Below are 19,634 nucleotides of genomic sequence, written 5' to 3'. Positions count from 1 at the left end.
TGGATGAATAGATTCAATTTTAGATAAGGTACTGTAAAAAGATCTACAACTAATGAATAAACCATTCAAAAAGTTGTAAAGAGGCATAATATAATATTTGTTACTGACACTTAATAAAAAAACACTGTGCTAGAAATATAAGAATTGACACTTAACATTTATAATTATTTCAATGCACACAATCTAATAAGTTGTTAAGTAATATACATGTTTGATAATGACAATAAAAATTACTATATAGTGTTACAAAAAAGAAAAAAAAACAATTTAAACTCAATACCCTTACATGCATTCTGCTCAATGTAGCCCTAAAACTGAATTAAGCAACTTTAATAAATGGAAACATAGCTAGAGTAGCTTGATCGCAAAGACTACTGTTGCCAAAGCACTAACAACACAATACACCATGACAATCATAAGCACAAGCCCATCCGAGACTGGTTCCTGCTTTGAATCCTGTGCTTTTAGGGTAAGTTCTGGCTCCCAATTACAACAGACTGAGATAAGTGGAATCAAACAGTATATTGGAGGACTACAAATTTTAAATATTTTGTTGCAATTGCTTTTAAAACTTTAATACACATTCTCAAATGAAAAAAGAAGAAACTGATAATCAAATTTCACAGCTCCTTAACAGTGACTCTTTTGTGCATTATTAAATCCAACAGTGTTGCAGCAGGTAGTATCAGAACTTCACTGTGCAATAACACAGATTCAGTTCCATGGTAGAGTGAAATCTGTGTGCAAATTGCTTTAATGTTGAAGTACATTTTTCTGCTCACTCCACTTTGCTCCCACAGTCTAGAAACATGCTGCTGGATTGATTAGGTGATTCTGAATTAACCCGATAAAACAAAGCAAATACAGGTGCATTGATTTGACATCCCATCTGGGGTTGGCTCCTAACTAGAATAACTGCCATATTTACCACTACTCAGTGCCCAAAAAGTGGGATCAGAAAATTAACATGAGGATGAATGGATGTAGTTCGCAGTGACTGTGAAGCAAGTCACAGCATCGAATTTAGTATTAACTCTGATTTCATACATTAACCATCCGTTTCAACGCTCTGCCAATAATCAGACTTTGTAAGCTATAGCTACCAGTAGGAAAACTATAAGAGATACTCAATTTATACTAGAGTATCAGGCATCATTATACAGTGTATATATCATCTATAACACAGAAAACCAGGAATGATTAAGAGGCCACAATAGAAAGCTAAACAAGTGTCACTGGTTAGGTTTTCATCACACAATATCTCTCACACAATCTCAGCTGACGGACGCACACTACAGAAAAGAAAACAATGATATCTGGTGAAAGAAGAAGATCATAGAAACAATGGATGATTAAAATAGAAAACAAAAATGACAATCAAATGGTTTTAGTTGTAGATGGGCCCAGATCTGACTAGATTAGCCATTTGACTGGTTAAAGTTTTCCAATGGTGAAATAACCAGGAGGAAAGGATAGTTAGGATTGATTAGAAGAATCTCATATTCCACCATTGCAAGTTTAACTTAGTTTCCTCCAAAAATATGTAGCTAGCATTATACGGAGTATCTACACTGAACACTTGTATTACGGAATTTAAGTCCATGCAGCTGAAGTTAAACTTTTTCAGCGCTATGCTCCCAAGATAGTGAAATTTACTACAGATGTTTTTAGAAAAGTGTTAAAGAAATTTAAATTACTGTACCTTCAATTGACAATTTTATTCATGTATTTATTTTGCTCAATAATTAATGCCACGTCACATTAGATGACTTTTCCAGCGATTTTCAGTTGTAGCCTATATTTGTATAATCTTAGTAAGTAGGAGGCAGATGGCAGCACACTCCTGAGAAGGTCAGCTGGCTAAAGTGAAATATCCAGCAGCTCACTCCAACTAGTTTATGATTTTCTCTGACAAAGTCAGATATGTTTAATTTTGGTTTTCGTCGTACAATCAGGTTCTGTTGTGCAACAGAGCTGACACCCAATGAAACCTCACCCAGAAGTACAATTAATATAATGCAGTGACAAGGAATAAGGAACCCAGGTGTTTTGGGTGTTTAGTGTTTCACATAACACACAGAAAAAAATAGGGTCATGATTGTAGTTGAAATCACTGTGCCTATTAACCCTTCATACACCACTGTCTCTGTCAGGCAGCACTATTAGCTTTCAGAAAATGGAAATAGAAAGATGGTGACGGAAAGTTGGCATAGAGTTGCTAAATTTGACATGACAAGTAATTTTCAATTGTGTAAAATGACAAAAAATGGGTGGCACAGTGACGCAGTGGGTAGTGCTGCTGCCTCACAGTTAGGAGACACAGGTTCGCTTCTCGGGTCCTCCCTGTGTGGAGTTTCCATGTTCTCCCTGTGTCTTTGTGGGTTTCCTCCGGGTACTCTGGTTTCCTCCCACAGTCCAAAGACATACAGGTTAGGCATTGGCGATTCTAAATTGTCCCTAGTGTGTGCTTGGTGTGTGGGAGTGCGTGTGTGTGTGTGTGTGTGTGTGTGTGTGTGTGTGTGTGTGTGTGTGTGTGTGTGTGTGCGCCCAGCAGTGGGCTGGCGCCCTGCCCAGGGTTTGTTTCCTGCCTTGCGCCCTGTGTTGGCTGGGATTGGCCCCAGCAGACCCCCCGTGACCCTGTAGTTAGGATATAGCAGGTTGGATAATGGATGGATGGATAAACTGACTTGGTCCAGCAACAAGATCGGCAACTACAGTCGGCGAGTCCAACATACAGTATCCAAAGGTTGCATAATGCAACATCGGCTTTACTTGACTTTCTAATTTATTGTAGGACAGACATATCTGGGTACTGACAAAACAAATTTTATCTACATTTTCTTAAATCATTAACCCAGATTTAAGGATTTAACTTGAATGCTGATCTTGATACATAAAAACTACTCTCTAAACTGAATAATACGGTGACACAGTGTTTAAGTAATGCTACCTGTTTCAATTTTGTAGGCTGAAACCACAATTGAGACACTCTCTTTGCAAAGTTTGCACATTTTAGCCTTGTCTCTGTGAAATTTTTCTTAGTGCCTCCTCCCACACTCCACAGTTGAACTTAGGTTTGTCTGCAATTCCTACACAGCAGTATTTAAGGGTGGGTGTGTGCTTGAGTGACTCTTAGGAAGGACTAGAGTTCCATTAGAGATATGTTCCTTCTTTGTATCCAGTGCATAAGGCTACCGAGATTGGCTGCAGTTCCTATATCCACAAACCCGATGAACAGTGGAAAAAATACAGATGGAGAAATTAAATGAGGCTGCGTTTTAAAATCAATGAAAGATTTCATTGTTTGAAGAAAAAAAAAAAAATCAGTTTAGCATGGGCAGTTTTTGAATTAATGGTAGAAAAGTGGTTAGCTCTACTGAATCAAAGTCCCAGTGAGCCATGTCCAGGTCTCAACTCATGAAGCTTATACATCCTTTATGTGCTTATCTGGAATTTCTCTATGTACTTTTTTTCCCTCCAGAGATTTCTAAAGATTTTTTTTTTTTGCCAAAGATATGTTACATTAATTTGCTTCCCTAACATGGTCTGGTGTGATTGTGTCTAATGATGGACAGTCCATTGTTGGTTAAAAACATCTGCCCAATAGTGGCAAGACAGACTTCACCTCCTCGTGACTCTACAGTGCAAAAAGACCTTTCAGCAAATAAATGGATGGGTGTACACACAGAGTCTGGAAGTGTTTATCAATGTAAACCTCTGCTAACATAGTAAATGCAGAAAAGATTCCTCACTTTCTCTCCAGGTATACATTACTAAATATGTAGCAAGTGAAAAAAATCTAAAATGTTCCAGAAAAGGCAAGTTATAATGTTAAAAATTGCTGCTCATATTTTGTATATAGCAGAATAATAACCACAAAGAACATATACTTTTCAAAATAGAGTCAACCTAGTTAATTACTTTATGTAGCAACTGATAAAACAAGCAAGGTGGATTACTTCAACCAAACATAAAAAAAGCATTCCTTCACGGTTACAATACAATACATAAGACTGAAAGAAACTGTGTATAAACAATAACATTGTACACTATAACACATTCTACCATTATTAAAGCATCAAAGCCAAACTTCTTAATGGTACTGAGTTCACAGAGTAAATGCTTTCCACATTTACAATCAATGACATTACATTGCGAATGTGATCACAAATATCTGTCTAAATATCTAGAAAATTTCAGTTTCCCTTTACTACCTTTAATTCTGCGTATTGCTGAAACTGGAAACTTTACATAGAGAATACCTATAATGAAATAAAGTGATTTGTTAGACTTTACGTTTTAAAATATATCATTTTAATGTTAGTTGTGACTGACTTTTAAGTAGAAAAGTCTGAATCCTACAAACAGTCTTTTCAGGACCAGTAAGATTTATATATCCACACGCACCAGACGGACAACCAGTCTTTGACACACTACTCATTTTAGATTCCTGTCTAGTCAGTCAAGCAGGCTACCCCCTAATCCAAAACAACCCGACGTTAACCACTGCACCATTTGGTCTCTGGCCAATCACCATAAGCCACTAATAAAGCACTGCGAGAACACGGTAATGCAATATTGTGATTAAGATCCTTTGAGACTAATCCAGCTTGGCTGTGCCTATAAGGAACTTGACAATAACCCATGCAGAACATCAAACACCTTTTTTGATGCAAAGTTATTTTTAAAGTGGCAATGTTTTATTAGAAGGGGTCCACAGGCCACACACAATCATTTGGCATGTAAAGCAAGAAGTACAAAGTTTGAACCCATAATTACAAAAAAAAAACAGATCTGCAATTATCATGCTTTGTTTAGAAAATATTTAGTTTTACACGGACATACAAAAAATAGCAACATATTATTTAAGGAAGTACTTTTTTTACAATTAGAAATAGAAAAAAAACAACACTTATACCAAGTGTAAATATACATAAATAAATCTACATACTAGCTACAATGAAAAATTAACCATCTTTTCAACAATGGCTTTAAACAAGCAAACGGCCACAGGATAGTGGTAGAACTGCTTACTAAAAGACAGCCAAATATATATGTTGCAAATAAGACACAACATCACTTAGAAGAGTAGAGTCAAAGATTCAAGACAATTATTCACAGCCAAGTGAATGCACACCCTAAAGAATCAGGACTTCTATAACTGCACATCCTCTAACTTCTCCTAGGGTTTAAGACATAAGTTTTATTGTGTTTTGATCAATCACCTCCCATTATTATATTCACCTTGAAGCATGGTATAGTTTTAGACAAAAATTAACGCTTAGTTTTTGATAAGTTTTCTTAAGGAGCTCCGAATAGCCTCCAAGTAACTATAACAATGATAATTGTTTAGAAAATGGTTTATGACATCTCTACTAAAAACGAACAATACAAATCATATCAATATAGCGGTCATGTCTGAAATACAGTATGAAAAGTTGGTGTATATACATATTTACATAACACACAAATGTCAATAAATACATACATACACACTCACAATATGGCCAAAAGTTGGTATATGGGAATTTGTGTACATTCAGCCAAAAGACCATTTGTGAGGTCAGGTTCTGATGTTGGACAAGAAGATCTGGCTCATAATCGGCTTTCAAATTCATGCCAAAGTTGTTCAACAGGGTTGAGGTCAGGGTTTTGTGCAGGCCTTTCAAGTTCCTCCACAACAAACTTGTCAAATCATGTCTTTGTGCACATGGGAACGCTAATGCTTGGACAGAAAAGGGCCTTCCCCAAACTGTTGCTACAAACTTAGATGTGCACAGTTTTCAAAAATGTATTTGTATTCTGTAGCATTAACAGTACCCTTTACTAGAACAAAAGGGCCCAAGCCCTAACCCTGAAAAACAACTCCAGTCTATTACCCCCCCCACCACCAAACTTTACAGTAGACACTATGCATCGGGAAAAAAGCATTTTCCTAGCATCTGCCAAACCCATATTCATCCATCATACTGCCAGATAGCGAAGCGTGATTCATTATTTCATTTGACACTGTTCCAGAGTCAAATAGCACAGTGCTTTACACTATTTCAGCTGACGCTTAGCACTGCACATAGGTTTAAATGCCGAAGATCACACTATTTCGTGAAGCTCCTGAAGCACTGTTCTTATGCTGATGATGCAGTCTGGAGTTGATGTGAGTAATACAACAGAGGAAAGACTATTTTTACATACTATGCCCTTCAGCAATCAGTGGTCGTGCTCTGCGAGGTTGCATGGACTACAACTTTGAGGCTGAACTATTGTTTCTCCTAGATGCTTCTACTGAACAATAATAGCACTTATAGTTGCCTAGGGGAGACCAAGCATAGCAGAAATTTCATGTACTGACTTGTAGCAAACGTGACATCCTATGACAGTGCCATGTTTAAGTCACTGAACTCTTCAGTATGACCCAATGTTTGTCAATGGAGTTTGCATGGTTATGTGCATGTCTACATACTTCTGACCATACAGTGTATGCACACAACATATTTAAGGATTGCCCAGAACTTTCTGCAGTGCATTTTTTCTATTTAAACAATGGTCTCAACATATCGATGGGAAAGCTTGGATGTACGGTCTATACTATGTTTGTTTATACATAATCAACATTAGGTCCAACAGCCTTGAAGTAGTGACAAACAAGAGCATGTATTTCTTTCTTTCTTATACCAATCTTAATCATTCACTTGTGGCAACTTCATCATTTATTTAACTCATTATCCATCTCCAACATAAGGACAGAATCTCTGAAAGTTCCAAAGAGGGAGAGTGATCTGGACTTAAGGGCGAATATGAAAGAATGGTCCACTTAATTTTTTTGATTGCCGCCTGCATTTTCAGACTTGAGTATAGTTACCTTAGTACAATGCATGTGCCTAGAAATGGGTGTTTCATGGCACTGCAGTAGTAATTGGGACATTTTAAATTTATAAGTGGCAGAAATTTCCAATATTGCTAAAAGTAAAGTTAGGGTGGCAATTTATTTTAAAACAACTCTAATATATTTTAATCACACCCAATTGCTGACATGAACTGTATACTGAAGACAGAATAACTGTCAAGATTTGACAACTTCAGCTGCCAGTTTCAATGATGAATAACATCTTCCTTCTTTTTAGTTTGGCATTTTGTAAAGTTTTTAGCTGAATCATTCTGTCTTAACATCGTTCCATATTTCAGTATTTTACAATTATACAATATTCTTAAGAATATGATAAAAATAACATTCTCTTTGCTTACAATTTACAGATTTGATTTTGAATCATAAACCATCACACTAAAGAGATAAACTCACTAAGATGCAATAGGTTTAAATTAGAAAAATAGTCATTTAGTAAGTATGAAAGCTTACATTTGATACGAGGAGTGCAACCTTTTTTTTTCTCGGAAATGCAACACCAAGTCTTTTATGCAATGCCATTTCAACAGACTTGTTTATAACTAACACTGTGGAAAAAAAAACTTTTGTTCATGTACAAATGAAGATCATGCTCATGTTAATTTTTTTTCTATTATTTTCCATGTAGTGAAAAACACCTCATAAATGTAATTTGACATGAAAGCTACCAAAATGGTTAATTGATAAAATAAAAAGCTTAACTCTTGAGGTAGTATATCACATTACCTCTATTTTAAGAAGATTATTTTGACATGACTCACATGAAAATCCCACACTAATATTTAAACATTATAACCTTAATTTTAAAAGATGTGTACAAATAAATGTGTGTTATATACTGTTTTTTTAGTTATTAAACATACACCTTCCAACTAAGGTCTCCATTTTTTTTTTTAACCATACTAGCAATGAAAACAAATTAATTAAAATGCACTCTCTCTGTTAATAAATGTAATTTATAGTGAGGTTACCTTATAAGCAGGTTACAACTATAGTTAGCCAGTCAAGAGAAAAGGTCAGATTCCACAGACAGTTCAAGTGACAGGTGGACCTGCCAAGCTAACCCTTGCAAATCTATTTACCTTCAGCCATGACGCACTTAGCATTCTATGTGACTGTGAGTTGTTTCTCATGGTGCTTTCTAAGTGCATATGGGCAGAGAGATAACCAGAAAGTTACATGGTAAGCAGAGGTTTTCCCACTAGCCTGCCTCAGGCCACCATTGAAGTAAAATGATATGGCTGCTATAAGCTACCCCCAACCACCAAACAAACATGAAAGTGACATGTCAAAACAGACAAGAGTTTTATGGAATAAGCTTAACGTACTATTTTAATTTACATTATTTGGAATTTCAGGCGCTTAATACAATCAAAGAGCAGTAAGTAACCTTTAGTCCTCACAGAAAGGGAAAAAGATGTTGAAACACCCATTAACAAGAGGAAGCCTTAAAATTATGCAACATTTCAGTACAACACAGTTAAAAGTATGAACTAGAAAAAGTTACTAACTAAACAAATGCCAAAAAATGTAGCACATCTTTAATAAAAATGAAACTAAGCAGCCCATCAAAAAATACGCACTGAAGAAAAAAAAAAAACTACCCTTTACACACTATTGAAGATAAATGCTCTCTGTATTGTAATGCTTGGTGTTGAGCACTGGTTGCAATAATCCAAAACGCAAAAGCATACTTCTTACTAGTTTGTTTTCATCAGGTGGAACCCTTAAAAATATAACTGCAATAACATACCTTAGCCTACCTGTACTGCATACCACAGATGAAATTCTTTTACAATTCAAACACTGAAGGAGGATTGCTAATTTGACATTTTACACGAATCATGTTAAAAGTTAATGAAATTTCTAAATCTGCCAAATGGCAGGCAAAGAGGGAACAAAGCCTTCCATGTTAAAGGGGTAAGAGAGTTAACTTGCATTGAGAGATGCAATCTATCAGTTGATTATTCATTATCTAAAATAACGGAATACTTATCTTTTTGATAAAAATCAAATTACACTGTATACAATAAAAATATAATTCACATGTGACTAAAGTGCATAAAGAGACTGATAAAACTGAATCTAAATCTGAACAATGTGATGCATACATGAATAAAAGCATGCTGACTTGATTTATAATTAATTGACAGAAATTAACTGAGCAAACTTTAAAACCAAGAAACAATGACCCAAATTTCTCTAACTGGCAAAATAACTAACCATTCTTTAAAATGTACATTTTTTAAATTTCTAGAATAAATAGAATTGCACTATTCCCCATTATAACTGAACTTATATATATATATATATATATATAATGAGCAGTAGCATCATCATCAACATAAAACTCAGCACAAGGACACAAACAGATTTTATAAACACACCTTCTGAATGAAATGCATCCTTAAGGTGGAGAAGCACATCAGCAAACTTGCGGACGTCATTGACCAGCTGCATTATGTATTCAGGGTCCACCACTGGATTTTCAAGACAATCAGAATTTGAACTTATGCTGCTCACGGAATTGCTCTTGGTGCCACGGCCCATAACCCAGTTCCCTGTGCCAACAGATTGGGGAAAGAAGTTCGAGCTGGATAGTCGTGGAATACCCAGAGTGCGTTTATTGCCACTGCTGTTCTGTCGCAACATCCCAGCTACTCCTGTGGCAGTCAAAAAACCCCAGCCAAGGTAGCCCTTACGTGAGACTAGAATTCCATCCAGCACGCTTCATCTAAAACAAAACAGAACATAATTTAATTAAAGCCATTTCAAAATAGGGGACTAAAAAAATTAAACAAACAAGACCATACAACTCAACTTCCCACTAACCTGTACAAAGGCATTTCGATAAATCTGAATATTACATCTAATAAAATGATGAAAAAAATAACTATGGGCTCAATGTACAGCAAAGGATGGGATGTTGCAAAAATAAATCTGATCAATTATCAGACATTTTTGTCAAAATTGAAAATATTTGGTGATATATCTTATCATACTAAAGCCAAGGTTAATTTATGTTAAAAAACATTAAGTAGATATTTTCATTTGTCAAAACTGAGAATACTTGAAGTACCTAAATGCAGAATATCTCCTAATTTTATCAAATTATCCCAAAACATAAAGAACATATATATATATATATATATATATATATATATATATATATATACATACACATTTTGGATGATTTTCTCTAAGTGCACTGTGACACTGGTAATAAAAATATAAAGAATTTCCATTTTTCCATTATACAAGTATTTTTTCAGTCTCTTCTTCTTGAGCCTCTAAGAAATATGAGCTTAAGCAACAGAGTTTGTTCATATTATTAAAAAAAAAAACCAGATACCTACATACATTAAATAACTTTACAAATTCTGTTGCAGTCCAGATGTGACAGGTATTCGGTTTAAGCTTTAAACACAGTCTTTCAGAAACCAGCAGTACCGTGCACAGATATGGCACAACAGATGAGTAACTTCATTAACATTATGTGTTTTGTAAGGCCAACAAAGGCACGCAGTTATACAGTATGAACTCCCAAAATGCTGCTTTGCTAGTCATGCATGTTTTTATTCTCATTTAAACCCAGCTAACCAATTTCAGGGGGTCACAAGTTGCTGCTGAATACCCAAGTTATGCCTATTCTGTAAACCATAGAAAAGCATTCACAGTGTTTCATTATTTTAACTTAATAAAATAAACAATATCTATATATATATAGTATAAAGCACAACATATCATTAAGATGATGTTGAAATAAGTGTATTGAAAGCCATTTACCCAAATGTCTCATGATACAGTCTGCAAAATCTAAAAACAAGCAGCAAAATAAACTTTCAAATGAAATGTTTTTCTTATTTTCTCTTCCAGATAAATGAGAAAAGAAACACTATACATAAATATTTTCAATATAAATAAATGACCTGATATTTAAAGATGATTCTGGCAAGGCTGGTCGCCGTAATAATGTGCTCATTAATTAAACAATAAAAATTCTTTGAATACAAGGCAAAAAAAAATGTTTCAGCTTCTAACATCTTGGCAAATTTAAGAAAAATATACAGTATCAGGTTTTGTTTTGAAATTTGATCATTCTTTTTTTTTAATTGACTAAGATGATCTAGGCATTACTCATCATACACCATCTGTATCTTCTTAAATTTTACTGCCCCTTTACAATCCAAATGTTTTGCTAGCTGTTCTAGTCAAATAATGTAAAATATATGCAAAAGAATAGGTATGATTTAATAAGCAAGAGAATCGATAATAGATCACTTTAATTGCTCAGGACATATTCAATTAAATAAGCAAAGACAAAAATGCCTGGAAGGTAATAACAACTACTACTGGCAAAAATGCTTCATCTGTATTTTATTATGCATTGACGAAAACACAGGAGGGAAGCTGTAATCTATATATATTACTGTCAACATAAACCAGAATGCTTCAACAGCCTGTAATTACCTCACCCCCACCCATTCAACCCAAATCTAAATTAACAGCTCTGTTAAGGACAGAAGCAAGCCAAAAGTAAAAACACCCTAAACAATGATGCAAGATTACAAAAGGCCACAGGCTGACTGTCACAAACAATCGCTGTGAAGATTATTGTAGACCAATTATTTGAGGCACAGTCATAATATAGCCCAGTAGTTCAGAGACAGGCAAACAGAAAAGAGGAAAGGTGCCAGTAAGCAGATAAAAATAAAATATGGCATGATAAAATGTGCAATCCTGTAGTCCGTATGCTATACACAAGTCTCTGTATTGTCTGTCAACTACTCATCCCTGAGCAAAAAAATGTTGCAATGCAGAGCAAAACAACAGCTCATAAAGATAACTTGAAAGTCTGGAATGACTTTTTAACTAGAAACAGAGTAGTTTAAAATGAAACAGATAAAAGGCTGACTAGCTTCACAAGACTCACAGTCCTATTGTCTCCCAATTTTATCAGCCCTGATTTAAATCCTGATGTATCTGTTGTCTGCATATATCAACTATCCTACACTCAATTGGATTTTTTCAAGATACTTCAGCATACACTCAAATGCCACCGATGTGCAGGTTCGATTTACTGGCAACAGTAGACAAGCCTGGTATGAGCAAGTGAATGTTAGTGAGTATGTGAATGAAACTTAGGACAAAATTGTGTCCCATCCAGGGCAAGCTCTTGCCTTGTTTCCAAAGCTGCAACATGTTTCAGAACAAATAAACTGGTCCACAAAGTATTTGAAAAAGAAAGTAACTGGACTGTGCAGCTGAAGGGCCAGAATGTACTCTTTTTGAGCAGAAGTACTTTATTATTTTAACAGTTCAAAAGGCATGCAACTGATTTACAAAATTATTCATTTGCACGTGTTACATCAATTCACCCCCAGTTTTTGTTAGTGAATTTGTTTAAAACCTGATGTGAAAATAAAAGCTTGGATAAAGCCAGGTGAGTGTAAAATGAACCCTGTTAATGGACATATCTGGATTGCTAAAAACTGAGACAGGAAGAAACCATAAAGGTCCCACTGTCCTTGAGGGCTGAGATTAATACAGTAGAGCAATACATTAACCAGTGCTTTACTGATTACTAACCTTCATTTCGTCTTCTGCTTCATACATTAACCTCTGCAGCCTGACTGCGGAAAATTACAGCAAAACTAATGTGCAAAAATTAACACTTGCGCACACAGAATAATTTGTCTTAATTAAAAAAAAACTTTAAATGTCAATTTCAATTAGGACTGTGCTCTTCAAAATTACCTAGACCAACATGCTATACATTAAAAATGATTAAGAAATACTAATTTTATTGTAAAGGTTTTGTAACAGGATCATTACTATTATTTTCTGAACTGGCTTTTTCTTATATGGGTTCGTAGGGAACGCAAGAATCATTAGATATTTCAATAAACAAAAAAAGATATCGGGTTTAGCAGAATGAAAGACTTTTAGGACTTCATATATCCAAGCGATTGAACGGCGTCCCGTCTCCAGGACGAGCTTGAGAAATGTTAATTAGACATATAAACGTTCACTTCGGGCAAGTCTGCCCTCTCATATAACTAACTCGCCGTAACATCTGATAATACTCTACACTTTATGTACATAACATATTGAACACATAAAAGTCGCTTTTGAGCGACAGGTAAACATCACGCGGATTTATTCTTCAGCCTGTTTGGGAATTTATACCTCGACCTCATCGCTAAATTAACCTTTAAGTTACTGCTCATTCGATGACTGGAAAAATACATTAAGCGAAGATGACTACCAATACCTGGGCTTTGTATCAGACATTATTTACACGTTATACTGGGCAGTTATTTAATGGGTTCTCCCTGCAAAGCCAAAACAAGTTTCACTGTAAGGCTGCCACAAGAATACGGAACCAACAGACGTTTCAAAAGTCATCGTTTTGCAAAACTTTGGCATCGTAAAGAAAGGCGCCAGTACATCCACAAGTTGAATACCCTGAAACAAGTCGATTAACAAGCGGGAAACCGTTTACTACCTGTTGACTGTTTTATTACCGATTGATACGAAGGTATTTTGACAATCTGCATATTTCCTACCTCAGCTCCCATGCAACTCCGTAAAGGTGACGGTCACTCCATCGCGATTCTACAGCTCTCATAAAAAGCAGTTTGATCATGTCAATCGTACACATACTGATGTGTCTTTACTGCTTAAAATGTGATGTTTTAAGAGCTTAAGCAGCACCCACTAATTGTAAAGCATAACAAAAACCATCAAACAACGTTAATAAATGAGTTTTCCCAAACAATATCCGATTTTCTAAACACAATCTTGTGCAAATTCTTAATACTTTTATAAAAAGGGAACAGGTATACATCAAAATGTTCATCAGTGAGTGTAAGAATCAAGGTGAAAATACGACATTCGTGCCTTGCACATACTCTATATGTGCAAGTTGAAACCCTGCACTACGAAATAGCAAATACGTGTACAGTTCTTGGTTTAAAAAGACTGTTAGAACAAATCCAGAAATCAAAGCTGCCACTAGTACAATTTTCCTACTCAAATCGGTTTCTCCTTCCCATGCATATCTAAGCGATGTAAAGTATGCCCATCCAAAACGTTGCAGACGAAACTGTCAGTTGTAAAATGACAGCAAAAAAGTAAAACATTATTTTGGTTGAGATTTTAAAATAAGCACTCTACAGAACCCTGAGAACACTACGTAACAGTGCCAGCCAGCCACATGATAAGGCTCGAAACAGACAAGACGTGAAATACGCGTCTAATCCGTAAACGACAATACACAGCCATAACTAGAGGACACGAGTTTTAAATAGTGACTGCTCTCTAGGGTTCGTCTGTAGCTTATTTTTGAGAAAGGTATGGGATGATCACTCAAATGTACTACACTTCTTGGGGATACGTTCACTAGCATACGTTTGCTTTTGTATATTAACAAGGTTTTTCAAGCTCCTATCACAGAGGTACAGGTAAATATTTAAACATACTGTTAAATGCGGTCGGTTTTCACGCAAGCACCACCTATGCCCTCAAAACTCGCCGCAACAACAAAAAATATTTTCCCGTCTCCCACATCTTGCCTGCAACTCACTCACGTTCCCCTGTCGACTCGTTGGAGCTTCACGTTGTAACTTTAGTCTGCTATCAGTGAAGATCCTGATAGGGAAATTAGTAAAAATGAGCGCTCACCTAGTTGTTGATGAGGCATGGCTGCTAAGGATAATCTGAAAGTTTTCCTTTCGGCTACTTGAATTTCTTTTTTACCACGCTGCATCCCACACGCCTCGGCACACTCAAGTGGACGCTTCTTAGCACTCGCGGTTAAAGCGCAAACGCGCCGATGTGCTCCTCTCCGCACGAACCAGCGCTCCACTCCACCCCTTGGCATGTGACACCAACACGCACTTGTGATAGGACAGCTCAGCCCGAAGTAGAAAAAAATGTTCATTTGGTATCTGTACTCGGCAGATTTCAACAGGTGAAGGGAAAAATGAATCTGCGCAGTGACAAATCAGTTAGAAGTATTGGGACTTACGAAAATGGACGGATTCTGCTACAGAATAAAATTGCAACTACGTGGCAAATCACTCACTGGGGTACAGTCCCTCAAAATACAAAGCACAATTCTTAAATAGAAATTATACGGGGAAGATTCAAATCCGTTTACTTAAGAGCATTCTTATTAAAAAATTCGTACCTCTAAAATGTGCTTTCGGATATGCTCGTTTTAGTAAGATATATCTAAGCAAAATTGTGTATACTGTGACCTATCATCTTCCCAAGCCGAAAGCACTGAATATTCATGGGTATTTTAAAAATATTGAAGAAAATCAAAATCAGCTTAGCCTGCAAGAACTCAGTCATGTACTGGGTGCGCAAATGAAATACACTGTACAGTTCATGGCAATGAATACCTTATGGTTTTAGATGACAAAACTGCTAAAACTGTTCCTTTGGTTACGTCAATGTACCCAGGTGCTAAACCTGAAATGCTCATCATATGGTCGAGGTGGCAAATCAAATACTTAAGTCTGTCGCATTATAAAATCACCAATACATTCGCCAGTCTGTCAGTTGGCTAGTTGAGGATCCACAGTCAACGTCTCAGGTAGCAAGTCCATATGGGTGCTAAAATGTGTCCTGTAAGAGCCACAATTGGGTCCTTATATGGGTAGCCTAATTGGGACCCATGTAATTGTGCACCAAAGATCATATGGGGCCCATATGTCTTAGTAAACTGTTACTGAATGTCTAGTACAATTGTGCTGGGAGTGAACAAAAACCTGACAGTTTGGGGTTCTCTGAGGACTGGATTGGGAACTACTGGCCAAGTTAACATGTACCTAAGCTTGAAGCAATAATTTAAAAGTGACAATCATATACTTATTTAGCCAAAACTTTTATCCAAGGCAACTTAAAACACTTGAGTACATTTATTTTGTTTGTCCAATCAGAAAACTGAAAGGTGAAGTGACTTGCTCTCAGTTACACAGTGTTTGTAGTAGGATTTGAACATATAACCTAGGCATTTGAAGTCCACAGCCTTAACAATTACACCATTTAGACAACAACAGGACTTTATTGAAAGACTATCAATTTTTTTTCTGTACAGGATATGGGTTTGTAAGATATATACATTTTTAGACATAAAATAAGACATTTTGAGTTTCACAAAATATAATACCACCATTAAACCAAGACTTTTTTAAGAGAACATCAAAAACATTCTTTGCACAATATAGGACAATACATTTGGTGCAATTTAAATGGCATTTAAGCTTTACAAAAGTAAATTTAAAAATGTTTTGATGTGCTGTTAATAAACACTTGATCTAAGTGTGACTTTGGACAGCTGAGGCTGTGGGTTCAAATCCCACTTCTAACACAAATTAAAAATTTTATAACGCAACTTGGATAAAGGTGTCAGCCAAATAAGTAAATGTATGTTAATAAGTTTTTCATTATTTTAAATGATTGCTTCACATTTAGGTACACATTATCTAAACCAGGAGTTCTCAACCCAGTCCTTGGTGAGCCCCCACACTGTCCAGGTTTTGCTTGCTCCCAACACACTTGTACCAGGCAATCTGTAACTGAGTGCACTAACACATATGGGTCTTATATGATTTTTGAGTGCACAATTTGGTGGGTCCCATATGGGCCATCCAAATGGGATACATATTTTAGTCTATACAGGACACATGGCTTGCTACCTGGGGCAATAAACCAAAATTTGTTCATTGTATGGTTGTGGAGGTGAAGTCAATACTCAGTAATCTGTCACACTGTAAACTCACCAATACATTCAGCCATCTTCCATTTGGCTAGTCAAAGGTTAAGAGTCAACATAGCAGCATGAGTAGCAAATACAGTCAACTGGGTGATGAAGTTGGCACTGAATGATACTGCCACACAGATGCTATCTGTCCAGGACACATACTGCATAACACATGCTGTCTTAGACAGTTAAACAGTAATATTAGAAAAAAATGGCCATCCTGCACAGTCATTATCTTCCTCTTCCATTTTAGAAAATGGTACAGGACCACTTCTAATAGCACCAGGAGAGAAATAGACTGTTTATATTCAGGTCATAAGGTTAGCCAACAGGCATTTACTGTATTCTGATAACTGCATGAATGTTTACTGTATGCATCATCTCTAAATGTATAATTTCCTAGGTTATAGGTAATGGGTTAGCTGGCAATTTCAAATTGGGTCCCTCTGGGAGCATGGGTATGTGTGGGACTGGTACCCTGTCCAGGACTGTTTCCTACCTTGCACCTAGTGCTGCCAGAGTAGACTCTGGTTCCCTACAACACCAGATTAGATTAAACAGGTTTGAGCATGTTACATGATTGTGTTATGTAAACACAATAATCACAATAAACAATTCTGTTTTTCACTTTCTGTATTATTCTGTGTCTTATTTGCCACACCTCACAGGACACATTTAGGCTAAGCATAGCCACTCTAGCTGAACCCGATAAAGACCCTTGACCCTGCTGGAATAAAACCTTAAGCCTTTGCCTCTGACGTCACTCCTAATTCCTAGCTCATGGAGTAGCAACAACTTTATAACAGAAACCTTTCCAACCCTAATAAGCTGGTGGTATCTGCCTCTAGTATGAAAATACAGTATTTCATGGCCAGAGCCTGATGATTTCCCAACCCAAGGACTATGTGTTGTCCTGTGACTACCTGGAAGTGACACCCAACCCACTAGATATTATATGGGTTGCTAATTACTTTACTCTTACAATATTAAGTAGTTAATTTACACAAACAAACACATGTAATATGTACAATGCAGCCTGTACATTTTAACAAATACATGTATTGTTTCATGCACAAGTAAAAGTTACTGTATATTGCTTGTTTTTAGCTCATTATGGAACATATACTAAACTCACTGTCAGTTTGAAAAAATATATATTGATTTAAACAATACCATGAATTTGTTTTACTAGGTGTTATCTGAGTGCTGATTTCTTATTATTATACTATAAGTAAATAAGTCTTATTTTTATGTTTAGTTTCTATGATGTTCCTCTCTGTTATTTTATCCATATATACAGCCACTCTAGAACAAAAGTCTATATTAATAAGACATAATAGTCATTGGTTACACACTAATCAACCCAAGGATCACAGCCAGTGGTCAATTACAGCTAATAACCGCCATAATACAATCTCAACCCTATATATATCCTAATCCTTAACATAACATTTTACACTGAAATTATAGTGGAAAAAATCTCAAACACCAAATACCCATACTCACTGCATGCCTTCATCCAGTAACAAAACACAAAGGACGAATAATTCAAGCATGGGGAGACGAACAAATTCACAATTGCATGTAATGTATAACGTATCCCTGGTGAGCTCACCAGCCGGCTCAGACTGCTGTTTATGTAAATAGTTGTATAATGAATGCAGATATGTGTGAATGGTTTAGGAAGAGGTGGTAGGCGGAGTTAACCATTCATTTTTTATAACAACCCTGTAAATGGATGAGGAAGGGAATTAGTACAATAATGTGGGCTCCCCCACATATTGTCTTCTCAATATCATTTCCTTCCATATAACCTCTATACTGTGGAAATATAGGCTGATTTTATTACCCATCCATCTGCAATTTTACCACCTCTGACATGTTGCAGCCCACGTCTACCACAACTAATAAACTTACCAATCGGAGAAAGGAAAAATAACCCGACATTAGCATGACTGTTACAAAACAGAAGTTCAGTCCCGAGTTAAATTGTACCCTTGAAACAAAAAATAACTGAAATTTAAACTAGACACACCAGAAGAAGCTCCAGCTCCCAATAACCCTAAACTTAGATTAGATTGGAGTAAGGTTTTTTTTTTTAATGGATGTACAGATAAACAAAAAGCAAAACACATTTTGATGTAATTTTTACTGAATATACTTATGAGCTACTTTACTTAAAAAAAAGAAAGAAAAACACTTTTGAAAACAAAGCATTATTTTAGTACCTCAAAGTAGGTCTGAGGATAGCACCAGAGGCAGGCACAATCATTTGTTTATTCCATAGTGTGTGTAAATTGGAAAAACTGATAAGAATGTCTGGTCAGTACCACTCTAGTGGCAAGTACAGTGCTGTCGTTGGCCATTTGGTATCTGTTAATTCTCATTAAAATAAACAGAGCAGTGATCAAATATTTTAGAATTCCCTTTTAACTTTTTTATTTTTTTAGAAATAGACAACAATGTATTGAAAAACTTTATGATGGAACATCCCACAATGCACAGATGAGAAAATTCCCTCTCCTCACTTACTGTACAACAGTTTTAGATCAAAGTGGTGGGATACCTTGTACAGAAAACAAAACTTTCTACTTAATTCTTCCATGTGTACCAAATTGATTATTATTATATATTATTATTGTTACTATTTAATAGATTTTTATAAAATACATTATACTTGAGGCAGGGTTATTGTGTTGCACATATTTACAAATATAATACATTTAAAATTTAGTTCATTTTATTCTAATATATGGTTCTTCACTTAATGCAATGCACACATAGTGCCCATAAATATCTGTGCATTAAGAAACAGCATTTTGCAGTCTTCCAAGTTCTTGGGAGTCCAAATTAGTAATGTAAAATGACATAGCATAAAGTAATGTACTGTAGTGAGCTGGCGCCCTGTCCAGAACTTGTTTCCTTTTTTGCACCCAGTGTTGGCTGGGATTGGCTCCA

At 35.9% G+C, this 19,634-nt stretch overlaps 1 protein-coding gene across 1 annotated transcript in view; it reads right to left on the bottom strand.

Annotated features, from left to right (window-relative positions):
* The window catches only part of LOC120514219 (rho GTPase-activating protein 29-like), a 175,112-nt gene extending 160,379 nt beyond the window's left edge, over positions 1–14,733 (bottom strand). Inside the window, exons 1-2 of the mRNA XM_039734467.1 lie at positions 14,588–14,733; positions 9,289–9,635 (exon numbers count right to left, since the gene is read on the bottom strand). Coding sequence (XP_039590401.1) covers positions 9,289–9,553 — 265 coding nt within the window. The 5' untranslated portion in view covers positions 9,554–9,635; positions 14,588–14,733. The remainder of the gene's footprint in view (positions 1–9,288; positions 9,636–14,587) is intronic.
* Between the last annotated feature and the right edge of the window lie 4,901 nt (positions 14,734–19,634).

This window comes from Polypterus senegalus, chromosome 14 (genome assembly GCF_016835505.1).
Source record: "Polypterus senegalus isolate Bchr_013 chromosome 14, ASM1683550v1, whole genome shotgun sequence".
In the NCBI taxonomy this organism is placed as follows: Eukaryota; Metazoa; Chordata; class Cladistia; order Polypteriformes; family Polypteridae; genus Polypterus; species Polypterus senegalus.
The sequence above is the reverse complement of the archived record's forward strand: the minus strand, read 5'-3'. Positions and strand labels throughout refer to the sequence as shown.